The sequence below is a fragment of the Caretta caretta genome, chromosome 14 (genome assembly GCF_965140235.1).
Source record: "Caretta caretta isolate rCarCar2 chromosome 14, rCarCar1.hap1, whole genome shotgun sequence".
Lineage (NCBI taxonomy): Eukaryota > Metazoa > Chordata > Testudines > Cheloniidae > Caretta > Caretta caretta.
In genome coordinates, this window is record NC_134219.1 from 48,406,670 (window position 1) to 48,426,615 (window position 19,946).

At 58.0% G+C, this 19,946-nt stretch overlaps 2 protein-coding genes across 8 annotated transcripts; one reads left to right on the forward strand and one right to left on the reverse strand.

Annotated features, from left to right (window-relative positions):
- Positions 1-929: 929 nt before the first annotated feature.
- Positions 930-13,343, reverse strand: LOC125621274 (T-cell antigen CD7). 6 transcript variants are annotated; one of them, XM_075119616.1, is made up of 8 exons: positions 13,253-13,343; positions 12,699-12,813; positions 10,044-10,111; positions 6,882-7,155; positions 3,977-4,315; positions 3,748-3,867; positions 3,470-3,507; positions 930-3,167 (listed from the first exon to the last, which is right to left on the reverse strand). In XM_075119616.1, the coding sequence occupies exons 5-8, from the start codon at positions 4,260-4,262 to the stop codon at positions 3,057-3,059; spliced, it is 555 nt and encodes a 184-aa protein (XP_074975717.1). In that variant the 5' UTR covers positions 4,263-4,315; positions 6,882-7,155; positions 10,044-10,111; positions 12,699-12,813; positions 13,253-13,343; the 3' UTR covers positions 930-3,056. The 6 variants fall into 6 exon arrangements, with proteins under 6 accessions (XP_074975717.1, XP_048673960.2, XP_074975714.1 ...); XM_048818003.2 differs by having other exon boundaries at positions 5,726-7,155; XM_075119613.1 differs by having other exon boundaries at positions 3,977-7,155.
- Positions 12,831-19,933, forward strand: LOC125621407 (antigen-presenting glycoprotein CD1d). 2 transcript variants are annotated; one of them, XM_075119608.1, is made up of 6 exons: positions 12,831-12,998; positions 13,222-13,500; positions 14,921-15,202; positions 15,609-15,905; positions 18,603-18,702; positions 19,813-19,933. In XM_075119608.1, the coding sequence occupies exons 1-6, from the start codon at positions 12,950-12,952 to the stop codon at positions 19,823-19,825; spliced, it is 1,020 nt and encodes a 339-aa protein (XP_074975709.1). In that variant the 5' UTR covers positions 12,831-12,949; the 3' UTR covers positions 19,826-19,933. The 2 variants fall into 2 exon arrangements, with proteins under 2 accessions (XP_074975709.1, XP_074975710.1); XM_075119609.1 differs by having other exon boundaries at positions 13,243-13,500.
- Positions 19,934-19,946: the final 13 nt, after the last annotated feature.

Sequence of the window (19,946 nt, forward strand, 5' to 3'; positions counted from 1 at the left end):
AGTTTCGGGGTGTGTTTGGTTCTGCAGCGGTTAAATGGCCCCAAGGAGAGCAGGTGGTGGGGGAGGGGGACAGAAGACCGTCCATGAAGTGGGCCCAAGACAGGGCGGGAGTGGACCGGATGTGGCGTCAAGACTATAGCCACAGACGACTTGCCCACCGTTGGGTGCCACGCTCTCGATGATCCGGGTGGGAAAGACGAGGGGGAGGGTTCCGGGGTGTGGTGGATCCCCCAGGATTTAAAGCGGGGGGGGCGGGTGCAACTGGTATTAACGCTTCAAAGGGAGGGGGAGACAGTGGAAGTGGATCTCAGTGAGGGCGGAAAGAAACCGGAAGTGGCATCGATCCCTCTAACCTAAACCAAGGACTTGCCCATAGTTCCTCATGGGGTCCGGGTGGGAAACAAGAGCCGCATTGGAAGGTTCCGGGATGTATTTGGGGCGGGGTATCAGAAAGTGAGTGAGTCCCCTTCCCCAGGTGTTAGCCGACGGCCAAGGATGTTTGGTGAGGTGCCAGCTATGCCCGTTTATACCATCCGTGACTTTAACCGCTAGGACGCACTGTCCCTTCGCGGCGGGCAGCCCGGGCTAGGCTGACGGATGCCCCAAGGTCCTAATCACCCGTGACTTTAACTGCTAGAGCTCAGAGCTCCTTCGCAGCGGGCAGTCAATACTGACTGACAGGTGCCCCAATGGCAGCACTAAGAGCCTCTCCACACCCGTGACTTTAACTGCTAGAGCTCAGAGCTCCTTCGCAGCGGGCAGCCAGGATTGACTGACAGGTGCCCCAAGAGTTTGCCCCGTGGAGGCGGCACAACTCAACGCTAGGCTCTTAGTACTCTCACCTAATGGCCAGGCTTTAGAGCCAAAACGGCTGAGGTTCTTTAATTGTGTTGGCTGCTTTACAGTAAACCAGAGAAAACAAGTCAGGCTTATGCATAAATGGTTACCAAAATTTATTAAGCTAGATTCTAATCATGTGGTTACAAAATTGCTAGTGCCTACTTATTTAAATGTAGAGATGTTACACACACAAACAAGTTACAAAATTGAAGCCACAATCCCAAAGAAAGAAAGCAAAGTATAGAGCTCAATTTCAAAATATGTGTACACTAAAGATAGGAGATCAGGTGTGGGTGCTTCTTACCCTCCTTGCATCTCTCGATTCCAGCGGTGCCAAGCCAGGATCGGTCACTCAATTCCGCGGAAAGACAAATAAGGGACAAGGCGTAGGGACCCTCTTAGCTGCAGAAGCCTTGGGAGGCTGTCACTTATCTGACCAGCAGATAGATAGTGAAAAGCACTCAAAAATCATGGTGCTGTAGGTCCCCTACTTATACCTCTGTACTCCTTTATTCTCTTTCTCCTTTCTTATGCCAAATTGAGGCTGGTCTGTTGGGGTGACGCCAGCTTTCGCAAGAGTAGTTTACACTTGCAAGGGAGAGAAACAATAAGTTTCGACTACTGGACATTTCTTTTATCAGGGTAAATATTTTCCCACCCAGGATGTTGGTGTGTGTGCATCACACTATTTAGTAGGGGCTACGAGCCATGTCTGTCACAGGGCCTCTGCCTGCTGTGAGCTTAATCCTTGTATCTGCTCCCAGAGGCACATTGTAGCAGCACACCTGTGCTTTCACAGCTTCAAAGGCTGTGCTGGAATATATGTTAAGTGCCCTGTTCCTGCTTCCTCCTGTGTTTCCAGCAATGCTGGTCTGAGGGCGGGGGGGCTGGCTGTCTGGCTACACCAGGTCAGGGACAATGGGGAGGTGATAGGTGGGGAGGGGACAAAAGTGGTTGAGGGACAAAAATCCCACAAAAATGGTAAATACCCAAAGGGGAAAAAAATCAGAGACCAATTTCCCCCTTGGTGTTTCAATTACTTCTCAGGTTTCAGAGTAGCAGCCGTGTAAGTCTGTGTTCGCAAAAAGAACAGGAGGACTTGTGGCACCTTAGAGACTAACCAATTTATTTGAGCATGAGCTTTCGTGAGCTACAGCTCACTTCATCGGATGCATCTCGGATGCATAGCTCCTAAAAGCGTATGCTCAAATAAATTGGTTAGTCTCTAAGGTGCCAAAACTCCTCCTTTTCTTTTTGCAATTACTTCTCGACATTGTTGGTTAATTTTCCCCAGTGATTTTTATTAAGTTCCTTCTTTTTCTCTCTTTTTTCCTTCTTCCCCCATGCAACATTTTAAAAAATAACATTTGCAGGGGGGACAAAATTCCAATTTACAGGGGAGAAAAGATTTTCATGAAAAAAAATATTGTTTTTGGGAGGGGAGGGAAGTGTCCCAATGTTCAGGGATAAAATGAAACATTTTCACTGCGGGGGGGAGAGGGATGATATTCCAGGACAAAATATCAAATTTTCAGGAAAATATCTTTTTTTTTCATACGGAAAAAAGTTGATTTTCTGAAAAGCAAATTTTCGGAAATGATTGTAAGATTTTGGACCACGACAAGGGGACTGAAGAGAAGAGGGAAGTGAGGGAGAAAAAGCAAAAGTTTTTACCCAAACACATTTTTCCAAAAACTCTGAAAACAGACAATTTTTCACACAAAGAAATTATTTAATTTTTAGACAAAAAAAATCACTTTCTTTGAGACATTCCAGCTGGCTGGAGCACTCACGCTGGTCACTCAGACCGCTTCCACCGCCCACACGATGCTGAGCTGGGCGAACGTTTCTCTTTGTGCTCAGTTAGGAAGAGGGACCAGACGCTGCGTTAATTACCCCCAGCTGGTCACGCTCCACAGGGAGGCGTTGCAATCACTCCGGAGAGGACAGGGAAATAACACACAGGGACGTGATATAGTTATATCCAGGAGGCCCCGGAGAAGGCATTTCCTGAGGGTAGATCCATGCCCTAGTAGATTATTCCCTGCCGTAGACAGGGCTAGTTGGGTTTTGTTGGGGTTCACATGGACTTTCACACCCATAATTTTCTTCTGCTCTCCCTCAAACCCTCTGAGGGTCTCCTCCTGTGGGGAATTCCCTCCTGGCGGCGTGGCTACGAGTGTGAGGGACTCAGGTGGTGCTGGGTGCAGAGGGACTCAGCGCCGCTGGGCGTGGTTGGAGGTGTGTTCCCTGCGTCCTGGAGTCTGGATTTTAAACTCTGAGTAGTGCACGCTCTCGCTCTCCTTGGCCCCCCGGCTGCCGTGGCCCTGTGTTGGACAGACACGCTGTGAGGACGCCATCACCCCAGATCTGGTCTCTTAATTCTGGCCAATTTAGGCATCTCCCAGGGAACAAATCCCACAGTGTTACCCCAGATTGGAGGGGTTGGGAGTCAGGACTCCTGGGTTCTATCCCCAGCTCTGGGAGGGGACTGGGGTGTTAGAGCAGGGGGGATGGGAGCAAGGACTCCTGGGTTCTCTCCCCTCACTGTATTGTACCAGTCCTTATTGGCACCCGGAGACCAGACCCAAGCACTGTATGGAACAGGGCCCAGCCTGCATTGTCTCACCTTCGGCTGCCGCTGGCGGGGCTGCAAGGGGGGCGGCGCTGCGGAAGAAGGGAGAAGAAAGAAACGGTAAAACGGAGGAGTGTGAGAGAGAGTCTCGGGTGAAGAGGGAAGCTGCAGAGAACTAGGGATGGGAGGAGAAGGAAGGACATGGGGGGTTAGTTATATGGACAGACAGCCCAACATGGACCCAGCGGACAGACGCTAGGGTGCGTTCACTAGCAGAGTCCCTGGCCCATGGGAGCCAGGAGTTTAGCAGGGGGAAGGCTCCGGTTTGGTACCTCGGCGTCTCTTCAGGAGGAGGGTGGCCACCAGGCCGAGGATGAGAAGGAGCCCCAAGGCGATGGCGACCTGGTACAGGAGCTCCCGGGTGCAGCACCCTACAGGGGCAGGTTCTTTACCTGGGCGATGGAGAGGAGCTTTAGGAGATTCTCAGCCCCTTGAGCCAGCCAGTCCCCTGCCCTGGGGCCGCAGAGGGGGAAGACCCCGTGCCCCCATTCCCCACCTCACCTGTGTCACTCTGGTTTCTCCCCATCACCTGCAGCTCGGTGCCCGCTCCTGTCCCGCTCTCTCCCTGGCGGATGCTGATGTGGCACCGATACAGACCAGAGTCCCGCTTCTCCAACTCCGACAGGGTCAGCGTGACCTCCCCTTTCCGGAGCAGATCCAGGTCGGACATATTGAGCCGTCCGCTGTAGAAGGGATGGTCAGATTCCAGCACAACCCCGGGTGCTATGGTCCACGTCGCTTTGACCACGCTGCCCTGTCTGTTCTCAAAGGAGCAGCTGAGGTTCATGGTCTCGCCGGGCGACGCTCGGAGAACAACAGGGCTCTGAAGAACTGTGAGACCTTCGTGAACCAGGGCAATAAACATTACAGCAGGAAAGGAAAATGACGACAACTGGTACCAAGACACACCCCAGCTGCCCGAAACCTTAGCAGCACGGAGAGAAGAAACTAAGGGGAAAGAATCTTGCATTCCTGTCCACCTTGCTATTGCTCACATCACTCTCAATAACAACACACTGCACAGGGCTTTCACTTCCACCCCAACAGAACCCAACATCAACACTGCTCTGTGCACGGCAGATGCTCACAGAGACGTTAGACGTCAAATCACTCAGGACAGCTAAGTCCAAAGCAGACTGCGAGGAATTACAAAGGGATCTCACTAAACTGGGTGACTGGGCAACAAAATGGCCGATGAAACTCAAGGGTGGTAAATGCAAAGTCATGCACATTGGAAAGCAGAATCCCAACTGTACATACACACTGATGGGATCTAAATTAGCTGTTACCACTCAAGAGAGATCTTGGAGTCGTTGTGGATAGTTCTCTGAAAACATCCACTCACTGTGCAGCATCAGTGAAAAAAGTCACCAGACTGTGAGCATCCATTAGGAAAGGGAGAGAGAAAAAGACAGAAAATATCCTATTGCCTCTATATAAATCCATGGTACGCCCACACCTTGGACCCTGCATGCAGTTTTGGTCGCCTCAAATCAAAAAAAGATACATTAGAATTGCAAAAGGTACAGAGAAGGGCAACCAAAACAATGAGGGGTATGAAACGGCTTCCCCCTTACAAGGACCAGGAAACCCCCATACAAATTAAATTGGCAGTTTGTCATTTTAACCTTATTTAAATACACCACAAACACATGCCTCCATGTTATACAATTTGTGCTTCAAACTAAAGGGAGTCAGAATTTGTCCTGACGGAACGTTTTCCTCTTGGGAAATGCCGTCTCATCGAAAGGGTGACAATTGGTTTAAAAATGGGGCAGAGAAAGCATTTTTGATAGGGTCAAAAGAGAATGATTTGATTTTGCATTTCCAGACTGATTTGATTTGATATTATTAAGAAGAGTCAATACCGAAATGAAATATTTGTTTTATGGAAACAGAATACTTCTCATTGACCTGATGTGACATATCCATATCTATCTATGCATCCATGCACGCATCCTCCACCCCTAGATCTAGATAGATAGATAGATAGATATTCTTTTTGGGGTGGGATGAATGGGTACATAGATAAAAAGATAGATGAGATGTAGAGGTAGGCCTGAATGGGTAGACAGAGATGGATCTAGGGATAGGGTATATGGACAGATAGGGCTGAATATAGTGGAGTGGGGTAGAAGGACAGATGGACAGACAGAGATGGATCTAGGGATGGGGTAGGTGGATGGATGGACAGACAGAGATGGATCTAGGGGTGGGGTAGGTGGATAGATGGACACGTTAAATTAGTACCTGCTCCCCAGGTGGGGATGAGGAGGACGGCGCAGAGGACGGTGCTCAGGGCTGGCAGCTGCTCCATGGTCCCTGCTCTCTGGGGAGCTCCGCAGCCCAGCTCAGCTCAGCCCCAGCATCCTCCGGAAATGTCACCTCGGGGGGGGCCGGTGGAAAGTTTTGTTGCCTTAGCTGCTGAGATGGCTGCAGCAAGAGGCTGGGGACGAGGACTGGATGCGGTGGGGGGGTGGGGTGTGCATTCCTCTGGCCCGTGCTGGGAGGGGAGTGGGGTCTAGTGGTTAGAGCAAGGGGAGCTGGGGGGCTGTGAGCCAGGACTCCTGGGTTCAGTCCTCAGTTCATTCTCTCATCTTGGGTCATGCTCCTTACCCTCTCTGGGATATTTTGTCATGAGGAATAACGTTATTTTACAGAAAGGAATTTTTGCTTAATATCTTTTATTTTCACATACTGAGGTATATTTATTTTTTGCAACACGTATCTCTTGCCATCGGCGTATTCCTTCTAAAAAACCAAACATGCTCTGGACAGTCTTTATCTGCGTTATACAGAAATGTTTTGTACAGAAATGTTTTCCGATGAAGTGAGCTGTAGCTCACGAAAGCTTATGCTCAAATAAATTTGTTAGTCTCTCAGGTGCCGCAAGTCTTCCTGTTCTTTTTGTATGAGAAGGGAAACAGGAACACGACCATATTGCTTTCATGGCTAAATGCCAAGATTCCTGTACTATAAATAACAGTAATATCTACATTAAGTTGATGTTAATTGGGTTCCAAACGTTTGCCGGAGCTTGTTTGGATCCAGTATGTCTTTTCTTTAGCTCTTGGCAAGATCACGAGACATACGGGAATCCTGCTGCAACAGCAGATCCAATCCACTATTCTTCTCACCAAGTTTTACCTTGAGTTTATAAAGAGATTCAATCATGTTATTCAACGTGACTTGGATAAACCATATCTGTTCTACACTGGTACGGCTTCTAACCCAATACTAGCTGTAGAAAATCAGAACCAAGGGTGGGGAGCTCTTGGGATGCACTCAGCGATGTTTTGTCATCCCTTCCTGCATCAATTTTGCGTTGGGGGTGTGACGTTATGAGTGTAATATATTCATTGAAAAGTGACAGGGCCAGAAAGAATCAATGAACTCCCAGACTGACCTGATCCATGGCCGAACTTTAGAGGCTGCTTAGACAGATCTGTAAATGAATAGAGCTTTGAAATGCAACGAGGCCGGGCAGTTTAAGGGAACTCCATTGTTTGGACTTCTGAGTAACCAGGGAGGTCGTACAGAGGCTGTTTGGGGCTGGCTGGGTAAATCTAAATATTGGAATATCCACCAGCTGTTGGGGTTTGTCTTCCTCGTTCTGTTTGCCGTTCACCCTGATTGAGTGACCTCAGCTGGCTCCCATGGACCGCACCGTTACACTGCAGCTGTGGGGAGAGAGTGAGGAGAGGTGGAGCCGGGGGGAGGGCTGGGAGTCAGGACTCCTGGGTTCTATCCTAAGTTCTGGTTCAGTGTGGTCTAGCAGAAAAAGACTCCCATGCCCCCCTGACTCTAACCCCCTAGTCCCCACTCCCATCGCAGAGCTGGGAGAGAACCCAGGAGTCCAGACCCTTTGTCATCCTTCAGTTCAGGTCTGTGCAGAGCCTGGCACGACAGGGGTCCCGATCTTTCCCAGAGGGGAGGGGGTCTGTGCAGCACTGAGCAGCATGAGGGAGGGTCCATTTGCGACTGGTACTTTCTGCAGTTTCTGTGGTGGGCTGAAACGTGCCGAGTTGCTTTGAGCAGGGGGTTGGACTAGATGACAGGACGGGACAGTGTCCTGCTGCTCCCTCAGCTCTCCATTCGGCTGTCGGACAGATGGACCGCTCGGCAAGCTTCTCTCTGCTTTTCTCTCCTTCTCATCACTGTCCAGTCGCTCCCCACCTACCTCTTGGCTGTCTGCTGACACACTGACTTTTATACTGACCTGTCAGGACTGTCTTGCGCATGACAACTGCCCACATTCCAAACGGTCTGTTCTGTTTTTAGCCCGCAGCCGTTGTTTAGCTCAGCGTTCGGATCGGCTGACCTTTCCCCTACTTCGGTTTTCCCGCCAGTTCTACTTTTTAGTGCTATGGGATCTGCAGCTTCGAACGTGGGCCTGACTCTTGCTTATTTAAAATGAAAGTCAGGGATACACCATGGAGTCTGGGGAATTTCTCTGGTATCAGCATCATCCACTCAGGTGTTTGATCTCAGCTCCTCCATCCTGCTCCCTCTGGTCCATCTCCACAGCCCCCACCCACTCCCTCTGCTTCGCTGCACCCCAATCCCGCTGCCTGAGCCCACCCCCCGTCCCACTCAAGACATGCAGGAAGAGCCCCCAGAGTCCATGACCGCCCCCCCGCCCCCCCCCGGGGACGTGCAGCTACCCCAGGGGATCAGCAGGCTCTGGCCCCCCAGGCTGCTGTGCTCCACCCGGCAGGCGTAGCTGTGCCCGTCGCCCGGCTCCACGGCCAGGGAGCTGCGCAGCTGGTAGGTCAGGTCCGCGTTGGGCAGGATCCCGCTGGAGCTCAGCCGCCCACCCGGCCCCACCTCCTCCCCGTCCTGCAGCCAGGCCACGCGGACCGGCCGGGGGTAGAAACCGGTGACCCGGCAAACCAGCAGTAACGGCGCGGGGGTCCTGGCTTGGGGAGACGCTCGGGCAAACACCACGGCGACCAGCCGCTCTGAGACAGGGGGAGAGAGACGGGGCGGGGGAGAGGGACGATTCAGTCTGAGCCTCAGGGACTCACTCGCCAAGCCCAGCTCCATCCCCCTGGGTCAGGCGTTGGCCCCGCTGTCCTGGCCAGACCCTGCAGTTACCAGTGGTGAGGGAATCCCCCTTCACTTCCTGTCCTAAACGGCTGTGCAGTGCGGCCATGAAATCGCTCCACCGCAGATATGACTGCATTTGTACACCGGGCAAGAGATCCCTCTATAAATAGCCCTCTACCAATCCCAGAGGGGGCTACATATCTGCGAGTGGGGAGTAGCTTGCCTCTCCCGTGACCCTTTCCCGTAGCAGACAAAGCTCTTAGTCTTATTGACACAAGTTGTTTTCAGGAGCCCTGGGTAACAAAGGGGTCTGGAAGAGGAAGGGCAGGGGGATGGTCCAGAGGTCACCGGGGCGGAAATAGAGAGATGTTAGGTGCAATGAGGACGTTCGGTCACCAGATGGCAGTGGGATTGTGGGGCAGGACAGGTTGCAGTTACTGTTTAAAGCTGATTTGTGCTCTAAGATCCACGTGCAACATCAGATTGGCTCGAAAATCACTGTGAGACATCGGGGCCTGAGGCAGATTTTGTGGTGCTAATTTGGGGTCACTTCGTCAGGGGGATCCTGAGATACAGACCCCGTCCCAGATAAATGCTTAATTATTTAGAACGTTATTTGTGATGCTCGAGAGAAAACTGTGGCCCTGAGCCTCAATACACTCACATCCCCGGGCTCCCCTCAGCTCAGAGCCACCCTGGTGGCAAGGACACGTTTGGCTTCCCGAGGTTACACAAGTCACTGGGCCTTGGTTGTGTGTGTGGAGCGGTACGCTGGGCGGTGGTGCACCTCTGCCCACAGACGGTTCACACCTCTGCCAGGGGTTCTTTCCTCGGCAGCGACTCAGGGCATGACACACCGAGTCACACGCTCGCTCAGTGGGAGAGGCTGTAACCTCTGAGCCCCGGGAGGACCCGTCCGAGCCCCGTCACCGAGAGGGTCCTGCGGCTGTGAGCTGTGATCACCGGGCCGGCTGTCACGCTGTCGTGAAACGCACATGCCCCGGCAGATTGCCGTGAAACTAGCAAGGTGCAGGGGACAGTTTGTGGTGCAGATTTGGGGGCAGGTGGTGAAGGGGTTCCTGAGAGAAAGACTCGCCCGAGGACCTGCTTTTAGTGCTCCAGCATCAGACACCCAGCGCCGGCCCTGGGCTCAGCCGCTGAGAAGAGGTGTGCTGGGCTCTGTCCCACCCCCTGGGGCAGCGCTGGCTGCGAGGGTGATTGTTGCGTTTTGTCCATTTTGTATGTTGTGTATAATTTCAGGATGCCATGTTGATTTTCAAAATGGAATTTGTGCCCATGTGATCCAGCTGATCACAGGGTTCCCGCCTTTTATTTCTCCTCAGAAGGGGTAAACAACTTCTGGATAGAACCGGTTTTTACCGCCTTTTCCACAGGGTTTCCCAGGAGGGGTTTTCTGCTCCTTCTACGGGGTTTCCCGGGCCAGAGTATATAAGTCTGCCCCGAGCCCTGCTCAGCGGCTGTCCCTCTGAGTGACAGTGAGGGTCTGACTTGTACTCACCTCCCCATCCCCGTGGTAGAGGGGGCTCGGGTTTTCCCTCCGCAGCTCTGCGCCTACGTTGCCATCCCCTGCAAGAAGAGAAGGCCAGACAGCCACATCCCACTTACCACCAGCCACCTTCAGCTGCTGTCCTGTTTATAGGGTTTATTTGGGGGAAATCACTGTATTGCAACATTTGCCTGTTTACTCCCTCCTTTGCTTTGCCGCATTCATTGTACACCAATCGCTCACTACACTTCATTTGTTTTCCACCTTATCACAGCTGACTCCTCGTTATTCGAGATGGGAGGGACTCTTTGTGGGAAGATCCAACCCACCAGATGACAGGTGCTGGATAGGGAGGGTCTCATCTAAGGAAACAGGAAGCACGGGAATCTCTTGCCTTATCCCACATATATTCCTTTGCCTTTCGGTCCTTTCCTCTCACAGTGGGGGAGGCATTATCTTATCTCTGCATTTCCTGCGTATCCCATTCTTTGTTGGGTGACCCCTTCCTAGAGGGGTCAGTTTTCAACGTTCAGATAGGGCACCATGAGCAGCCTTCCCCCTCCTTCGACAAAGGCCTTTGATAGGGGACATGAAAGACCTTGAGCCTCGGGTCAGGGGCTGGCACATGGGGCCTTTCCCCTCTAGGGCGCACAGGCTACAATCTGGCCCCAGAGCTGGGGGACTGGCTCAGTGGAGTGGAAGGGGGCAGAATGAGGGTGCCCACGCGAGGGCATTGAGACTTTCCCAGGTCTTAGGGTTGCACCTCGGGATGGGGAGAGGTACATTTGCAAAAGAAAGCCCAGAAAATCTAAACTGAATCGGCCCTGTTTGCTGCCAATAACACCTCGCTGGAGGGTGACACCCATTTGCTTCGTGCTGCACGTACACAGAGAGGGGAGTGAGGTCTAGTGGTCAGAGCAGAGGAGGGTGGTAGCTCAGACTCCTGTGTGCTTTCCCTAGTTCTAGCAGGTTATTGCCCCCCAGAGCAAGCCCACCCCCATCACTGCCGGGATCACAGTCAGTGAAGCGCCCCCCTCCCAGAGCGACCAGCTCAGGGTCTCTGCAGACTCAGGCATGGGTCCCCCCGGCCCCGGTTTGGAGAAATTTCTTTGCACTCGTGAGGGCTAGAGGTGCTTTTTGGCTCTGCAAGCTGAGCGCCTGGAGATCGACTCCGGCTCGCGGGACGGAAACCGTGGTCAGTCGTTTGTGCGTCGCACACGGCCCCGACTCCGACACGTCTGTCGCTGACTGTAAATCACCCCCCGCGTCCCACCTGCAGCTGCCTTTGCACAAGCTGCGGCGTGAACGCTGCTGAATTTCCTGTTTCTCACCAGGAGCTCAAGGGCAGACAGAGCCCCGAGCCACTCGGCGCGCTCCGGCCTGCCACAGAAACGGCAGCCGTAGCCAATGGAGGGGCCCCCGGGCGCTACACAGATCCCCCTGAAAGAGATCGGGGCCCCTGTCGTGCCAGGTTCAGCACAGACACCCCCCCCACACACCCCAAAGCAAGCTCAGCGCCCTTGGTATGCCAGGCTCTGCACAGCCCCCAGCTGAACCATGACAAAGGGGTCCGGACTCCTGGGTTCTCTGTCCCACATCTAGGGGAAGAGCAGGGTTGAGCAGGTTTGAGTGGGGGGGCTGGGGCTGGGAGCCCGGACTCCTGGGTTCTCTCCCCAGCTCGGGGAAGGGAGTGGGGTCTAGTGGTTAGAGCCGGGGGGCTGGGAGCCAGGACTCCAAGTGACAGTTGGCCCCGCCCCCTCCCACCCTCTTGTGACAGTTGGCCCCGCCCCCTCCCACCCTCTCAGGTGACAGTTGGCCCTTCCCTCCTCGTGCTCTCAGCGGCCATTGGCGCCTCACGGAGCTTCCCCGCCCGTTTCCCGCCCTTTTTCATCCCCGCCAGTTCTCCCTCATGCTGCCCCGGCTGACTCTGCCCGGCAACTAGTGACATTTAAACAGGATGTCGCCTTCTAATAGGCTGTCCCGCCAAGCCAGTGAGGGAAAGGGAGGGGCCTGGGAGAAGAATAAGGAGGCGGGGCCAAGGAGTGGGAGGGGCTAATGAGCAGGAACAGGGGGCAGGGAGCAGGAGTGTGGCTAATAGGAAAGCGGGCAGGGAGAGGAAGGGGCTATTGGGAGAGGGAAGGGGAGGGGCCATCGGGATGGAGGGGGAGGGGCTATTGGGAGAGGCAGGTTGGGGGAGGGGCCATTGGGATGAGGGGACAGTTGGGGGGCTCTGCCCTCGATTCTGCTCTGACCCTTCTCCCCTGCCCCCACCCCATCTCCCCCCGTCACTCAGGTGCAGCCCCTGCGGGGGGAGCCAGGCCCAGCCCCGTGGGACAGGAGCCCCACTGCGGGGTGGGGTTGCTTTCCACCACCACCACCACCCCAAGTCTCCCCCCGCCCCCTCCCTCCGCGGCAGGCCAGGTTCGGGGTGCGGTGCCCGGTCAGAGGGTGCAGCTGTGGGGAGGCAGAGCCCCTGGGTGGGGTGAGAAGGAGGACGCTGGCCTGTAATTTTGGGGCCACCCCCCACCAATTCGAGGTCTAGGTGCGTGGCTGGTTTGTCTGCAGGTGAATCAAGCCCTAAGTGGGGGGCGCTGTCCCCTGGCAGGCAGGACTGGCCCCATTGCCCCAGGGCAGAGGAGATGGAGGGGGCGTCTCACACACACTGACCCTGGCTCAGGGCCTGGTTCTGCTCTTCCTGCCGGGGATCCCCTTCCCGCGCTGCCGCCGCTCCCCGACTCCCTCTGCCCTGATTGGCTCGGGGCTGGCAGCTGCGGGCACGGCGCTGAGCAGAGACAGAGAGAGAGAGAAGTTGGCAGAGAGATTTGCGACCTGGGAGGAACCGAGAGCACAAGTGTGCAACCCTGGGCCCCTCGTCCCGCAGCCCGGACACCTGCCTGAGCCCGTATTCCCTTGCTGGGATGCTGCTCCCTCTGCTGCTCCTCCCCTGGGCATGGGGGGCTCTGGCCGGTAAGCGGGGACCCCCCCCCACCCTTTTTGCTACTGAGGGGGTGCAGAGGGTGTAATGCCAGGGTGGGGCAGCACCATGCTGGGCTAGTGACCCTTGCCAGGGGTGTAGGAGGAGGGGGGAGGCGGGTTAGGGGTCAGCAGGGAGCATTAAGGAGACGGAGATTCATTAATCCCTCTCCCCACCTGCTTTATCCTCCACTTGTTTCCTTTCCCCTCCCCACAGCCTCCCCTCCTGTCCCCCCAGGGTCTCTCACCCTCCGGCTGTTCCAAACCATCATCTTCCACAACGCCAGCTCCACGGACATCCTGGGGACAGCCCTGGTTGGCGACCTGGAGACCCACTCCCTAGACTGCAGCCCCTGCAAGATCCGCTTCCTGCAGCCCTGGGCCCGGCTGGGCCTCACCCCGAAGGTGTGGCAGGACCTGGAGACGTTGATCTATACCTATCTGTCCAACTTCATCCGTATGATGAACGATCTGGCTCAGGAAGAAGGAGAGGGCTGTGAGTATGGTGCAGTCTGAGGGGGTCCCTTCCCGCACCCACCAGGGAGCTGAGAACTGACACGCTCACAGCAGCAACTGTGTCCTGACAGGGTGGATCGAGGGCAAGACAGCCAGGCCCTGGCCTTTAGGCTGGATGGAGCCAGCGTCCCCTAGAGGGGAAAGGCCCCGTGTCCCATTCTCCACCCCATTGAGCCAGTCCCCTGCTCTGGGGCCGGACTGTAGCCTGTGCGCCCTAGAGGGGAAAGGCCCCATGTCCCAGCCCCTGACCCTAGGCTCATGGTCTTTCGCGACCATGTGCCCTACCAAAGGCCTTTGTCGAAGGAGAGGGAAGTGGAGAGGAAGGGGAAGGCTGCTTAACGTGCCACCTGTCCTGCCTCAACCTTGAAAACTGACACATGGGCAGGAAATGCAGAGCTGAGCTCATGCCTCCCCCCCTCACAGCCAGCGCTGCCCCGGGGCATGGGACAGAGCCCAGCACGCCTCTTCTCAGCGGCTCAGCCCAGGGCCTGCGCCGGGTGTCTGATGCTGGAGCACTAAAAGCAGGTCCTCAGGCAAGACTTCCTCTCAGGAACCTCTTAACCACCTGCCCCCAGATTTGCACCCCAAAGTCTCCCCTGCACCTTGGTGGGGCAGAGCTAGTTTCACGGCAATCTGCCGGGGCATGTGCGTTTCACGACAGCGTGACAGCCGGCCCGGTGATCACAGCTCACAGCCGCAGGACCCTCTCGGTGACGGGGCTCGGACGGGTCCTCCCGGGGCTCAGAGGTTACAGCCTCTCCCACTGAGCAAGCGTGTGACTCGGTGTGTCATGCCCTGAGTCGCTGCCGAGGAAAGAACCCCTGGCAGAGGTGTGAACCGTCTGTGGGCAGAGGTGCACCACCGCCCGGCGTACCGCTCCACACGCACAACCAAGGCCCAGTGACTTGTGTAACCTCGGGAAGCCAAACGTGTCCTTGCCACCGGGGCGGCTCTGAGCTGAGGGGAGCCCGGGGATGTGAGTGTATTGAGGCTCAGGGCCACAGTTTTCTCTCGAGCATCACAAATAACGTTCTAAATAATTAAGCATTTATCTGGGACGGGGTCTGTATCTCAGGATCCCCCCGATGAAGTCACTCCAAATTAGCACCACAAACTCTGCCTCAGGCCCCGATGTCTCATAGCGATTTTCGAGCCAATCCGACAATGCATGTGGACCTTAGAACACTTTGAAAAAAACAGCTTGAAACAGAAACTGCAACGTACCCTGAACTGGAACCAGGGCCCCCCACAATCCGGCCCCCATCTTGTGGCCCAACATCCTCATTGCACTTGACATTGTGTCTTTATTTCCCCCCCGCATCTCTCTATTTCTGCCCCTACCCCCGTCCCGGTGACCTCTGGACGGCCTGTCCTTGTCCCCCCTGCCCTTCCTGTTCCAGACCCCTTTGTTACCCAGTTCACCGAGGGCTGCGAGCTCCACCCCAACGGCACCTCGAGGCAATTCTGTGATGCTGGGATGAACAGCGAGGACTTCGTCAGCTTTGACATGGACACCGGCAAATGGGTCACTCGGCGGGGGGATAAGCTGACGCTCAAAGCCCTGGAGATTCTTAACTGCAACAGAGCGGTGGCCATCACGCTTCCGTTTCTCCTGAGAACGACGTGTGTCAATGAGCTCAAGAGCTTTGTCCAGCATGGGAAAGAGTCTCTGGAGAGGCAAGGTGAGGCTGGACACCACTCCCTGCTCGCTGAGATGCAGCCACCTCTGGGGTGGGGCATGCGAGCTATTTACATGGGGATCCCTCGCCCAGCTGTGAGATGCAGCCCCCTCTGGGGTGGGGCAGGGGACTGTTTATCCAGAGACCCCTTGCCTGGTGTACAAATGCAGCTATAGCTGGGGTGGAGCGCAGTAGCCGTTCATAGCCGCACTGAACAGCCGTTTAGGACAGGAAGTGAAGGGGGATTCCCTCACCACTGGTAACTGCAGGGGACAGAATTGGGACCTGGCCAAGACAGCGGGGCCAACGCCTGACCCCGGGGGATGGAGCTGGGTTTGGCTAGTGAGTCCCTGAGGCTCAGACTGAATCATCCCCTCTCCCCCGCCCCGTCTCTCTCCCCCTGTCTCAGAGCGGCCGGTCGCCGTGGTGTTTGCCCGAGCGCCTCCCCCAGCCGGGACCCCCGCGCCGTTACTGCTGGTTTGCCGGGTCACCGGTTTCTACCCCCGGCCCGTCCGCGTGGCCTGGCTGCAGGACGGGGAGGAGGTGGGGCCGGGCGGGCGGCTGAGCTCCAGCGGGATCCTGCCCAACGCAGACCTGACCTACCAGCTGCGCAGCTCCCTGGCCGTGGGGCCGGGCGACGGGCACAGCTACGCCTGCCGGGTGGAGCACAGCAGCCTGGGGGGCCAGAGCCTGCTGATCCCCTGGGGTAGGTGCACGTCCCTGGAGGGGAGGGGGCGGTCATGGTCCCTGGGGGCTTTTCCTGCACGTCCTGAGTGGGACGGGGGTGGGTCCAGGCAGCGGGATTCGGGTGGAGGGAGGTCGAGGGTGTCAGCGGATGTGTGGTGATGGACCAGCGGAAGCAGGGTGGAGGAACTGAGTGGGACAGGACTGTGACTGGGGGAGCAGGGGGGGCTGAGGGGGATGGGACAGGACTGGGATGGGGGGAGCAGGGTGGGGGCTGAGGGGGATAGGACAGGACTGGGATGGGGAGAGCAGGGTGTGGGTGAGGGGAGCATGAATGGGACAGGGTAGAGAGAGCTCTGTGCAGTGGGGCAGGGGGAGACAATGGGGCAGGGCTGGGGAGGGTCAGGGGGGTTAGGAAGAGGGGCAAGGGTCTGGAGGGGATGAGACATAGGGGAGCAGGACTGGAATGGGGGAAGATGAGGGGGTGGGACAGCAGGGGGAGCGATGGGGGTGGGATGACGGGGGAGGTTGAAGAAAGAGATTTAGGGTAGGGCAAGGCTGAGGGCAGTGGGTCTGGGTGGGGTGAGCCAGGGGGAGACTGCGCGGGAGGCTGAGGAAAGAGGGTCGGGGTGGGGGGGGCGGAGGGCAGTGCGTCGGGATGGGGCGAGCAACAGGGACTGCAGGGGATGTTGAGGGAACAGGGTCAGGGTGGGGGGGCTGCGGGCAGTAGGTCGGGGGGATCAAGGGGGACTGTGGGGGAGACTGAGAGAACAGGGTGGGGGGCACTGGATTGCGGTTGCGGGGGAGCAGGGGGGACCGTGGGAGAGGCTGATGGAACGGGGGGGGGGCTGCAGGCAGTGGGTCGGGGTGGGGGAGATCAAGGAGGACTGCGGGGGAGGCTGATGGAACAGGGTGGGGGGGCCAAGGGCAGTGGGTTGGAGGTGGGGGGATCAGGGGGGACTGCGGGGGAGGCTGATGGAACAGGGTGGGGGCTGAGGGCAGTGGGTTGGGGTTGGGGGATCAGAGGGGACTGCGGGGGAGGCTGATGGAACAGGGTGGGGGCTGAGGGCAGTGGGTTGGGGTTGGGGGATCAGGGGGGACTGCGGGGGAGGCTGATGGAACAGGGTGGGGCCGAGGGCAGTGGGTTGGGGTTGGGGGATCAGGGGGGACTGCGGGGGAGGCTGATGGAACAGGGTGGGGGCTGAGGGCAGTGGGTTGGGGTTGGGGGATCAGGGGGGACTGCGGGGGAGGCTGATGGAACAGGGTGGGGGCTGAGGGCAGTGGGTTGGGGTTGGGGGATCAGGGGGGACTGCGGGGGAGGCTGATGGAACAGGGTGGGGGGCTGAGGGCAGGGGGTTGGGGGATCAGGGGGGACTGCGGGGGAGGCTGATGGAACAGGGTGGGGGCTGAGGGCAGTGGGTTGGGGTTGGGGGATCAGGGGGGACTGCGGGGGAGGCTGATGGAACAGGGTGGGGGGCTGAGGGCAGTGGGTTGGGGTGGGGGGTACAGGGCGGACTGCGGGGGAGGCTGATGGAACAGGGTGGGGGGCTGAGGGCAGTGGGTTGGGGTGGGGGGTACAGGGCGGACTGCGGGGGAGGCTGATGGAACAGGGTGGGGGGCTGAGGGCAGTGGGTTGGGGTTGAGGGATCAGGGGGGACTGCGGGGGAGGCTGATGGAACAGGGTGGGGGGGCTGAGGGCAGTGGGTTGGGGTTGGGGGATCAGGGAGCACTGCGGGGGAGGCTGATGGAACAGGGTGGGGGGCTGAGGGCAGTGGGTTGGGGTTGGGGGATCAGGGGGGACTGCGGGGGAGGCTGATGGAACAGGGTGGGGGGCTGAGGGCAGTGGGTTGGGGTTGGGGGATCAGGGGGGACTGCGGGGGAGGCTGATGGAACAGGGTGGGGGGCTGAGGGCAGTGGGTTGGGGTTGGGGGATCAGGGGGGACTGCGGGGGAGGCTGATGGAACAGGGTGGGGGCTGAGGGCAGTGGGTTGGGGTGGGGGGTACAGGGAGCACTGCGGGGGAGGCTGATGGAACAGGGTGGGGGGCTGAGGGCAGTGGGTTGGGGTTGGGGGATCAGGGGGGACTGCGGGGGAGGCTGATGGAACAGGGTGGGGGGGCTGAGGGCAGTGGGTTGGGGTTGGGGGATCAGGGAGCACTGCGGGGGAGGCTGATGGAACAGGGTGGGGGGCTGAGGGCAGTGGGTTGGGGTTGGGGGATCAGGGGGGACTGCGGGGGAGGCTGATGGAACAGGGTGGGGGGCTGAGGGCAGTGGGTTGGGGTTGGGGGATCAGGGGGGACTGCGGGGGAGGCTGATGGAACAGGGTGGGGGGCTGAGGGCAGTGGGTTGGGGTTGGGGGATCAGGGGGGACTGCGGGGGAGGCTGATGGAACAGGGTGGGGGCTGAGGGCAGTGGGTTGGGGTGGGGGGTACAGGGAGCACTGCGGGGGAGGCTGATGGAACAGGGTGGGGGGCTGAGGGCAGTGGGTTGGGGTTGGGGGATCAGGGGGGACTGCGGGGGAGGCTGATGGAACAGGGTGGGGGGCTGAGGGCAGTGGGTTGGGGTTGGGGGATCAAGGGGGACTGCGGGGGAGGCTGATGGAACAGGGTGGGGGGCTGAGGGCAGTGGGTTGGGGTGGCTGGGGGGGACTGCGGGGGAGGCAGGGGGAACAGGACCCATACTCCTGTCCCGGTTCCCAGCACGGCCCCCCCTGTTTTACAGGGCACAGCAGGGGCTGGGGCCCCGGCCTGGCCGTGGGCATCGCCCTGGGGGTTGTGGCCGTAGCCGCCGTGGCCGTGGCGCTGTGGAGGAGCAGACGCAAGTGAGTCCTCTCCCTCTCGGGGGTAGGGGGTGGGGGTGGGGGTGTTACACCCCATAACCCTCCCCCTGCTCTCTCCTTCCAGGGGCTACCAGGATGTTAGACCAGGGGGGAGTCCAGGGCCTGAGGGTGGCACCGGCCCAGGCGTGGGCATTGGTCTCCTGGGGATATGGACCTTCAGGCTAGATCCATGCTTGGCTCTAGAGCTGAGGGCCCCAAGGGCAGGACTGGATCAGAGCCCAGGGCGATCAGGGCCCTGGGTGGGGGGGTGGGATTCTTCTCCCTCTAGATCATTTGGGGCACGTTGGACACTTAGGGGTGCCATGGGATCGCTGGGATCCAGGATCCGCAGGGAGCCGGCGCTGGCCTGTGCCATTCAATAAACCTTTCAGGGAGGGGCTCCCCAGCGGGCCCCACTGGGGCCTGTAGGAGCCAGGGCCTGGGAGCAGGGGTCAGACACAGCTACATACAGAAAGGCGGTGGGCGCGGATGGGTTCATGGGAACCAGGAGTGGGTCCTGGCACAGCGTTCAGGCTGAGCTAGGGTGCCCAGGTAGCAAGTGGGTTGCCCGTGGGACATTGGCCCAGCTACCCACATGGAGCCCTGACAAGACTACAGCCCGCGGGGCGCCGGGGAGGCCGCTCCAAGGTCGCTGGCTGGGCTGGGCTGAGAGCTCCTGGGGGCAGGGCCCCTCCAAAGCTGGGTGTGAGGGACCCCGTGACGGGGTTTTACCTCTCGGGGATTGAAATGAAGTGGTTCAAGAATGGGCAGGAGTAGATGGCTGGGATGGTGTCCGCGGAGCTGCTCCACAATGGAGACTGGACCTTCCAGATCCTGCTGATGCTGGAGATGACCCCCCCGGTGCAGGGACGTCTACACCTGCCAGGTGGAGCCCATGAGCCTGTGGGGCCCCCTCACTGTGCACTGGGGTAAGAGCCTCTCAGTGTGGGGCCTCCCCTGAGCCCGCAGGGGCACCCCTAGCTCTATGGAGCCTCTCAGGCGATGGGCCTGTGTCAGGTCATCATCCCCACCACGGGGGCAGAGAGCGGGGACGTGACAAAGGGAAGGAGAAGCTGGGCTGAGCCCAAACCATCTCTGCTCTTGTTTTCACAGAAGCACAGACTGACTCTGCCAGGGGCAAGAGGCTGGCTGGGGTTGTGGGCTCCGTGCTCGGGTTGGTCTTCGTGGTCCTGGGATTGCTCGTGTACCTGAGGAATAAGAAAGGTGACTGGCTCAGGCATGGGGCC

What these genes read in the sequence shown, in the direction of transcription:
- LOC125621274 (XM_075119613.1), bottom strand. Translation starts at nt 4,445, where the DNA reads ATGCAAGATTCTTTCCCCTTAGTTTCTTCTCTCCGTGCTGCTAAGGTT. An exon ending in GAGAAACCAGAGTGACACAG is followed by an intron (nt 3,868 to 3,976) that starts GTGAGGTGGGGA and finishes TCCATCGCCCAG; the next exon opens with GTAAAGAACCTGCCCCTGTA. An exon ending in CCTCCTGAAGAGACGCCGAG is followed by an intron (nt 3,508 to 3,747) that starts GTACCAAACCGG and finishes CTTCTTCCGCAG; the next exon opens with CGCCGCCCCCCTTGCAGCCC.
- LOC125621407 (XM_075119608.1), top strand. Translation starts at nt 12,950, where the DNA reads ATGCTGCTCCCTCTGCTGCTCCTCCCCTGGGCATGGGGGGCTCTGGCC. An exon ending in GGCATGGGGGGCTCTGGCCG is followed by an intron (nt 12,999 to 13,221) that starts GTAAGCGGGGAC and finishes CCCTCCCCACAG; the next exon opens with CCTCCCCTCCTGTCCCCCCA. An exon ending in AGAGTCTCTGGAGAGGCAAG is followed by an intron (nt 15,203 to 15,608) that starts GTGAGGCTGGAC and finishes CCCCTGTCTCAG; the next exon opens with AGCGGCCGGTCGCCGTGGTG.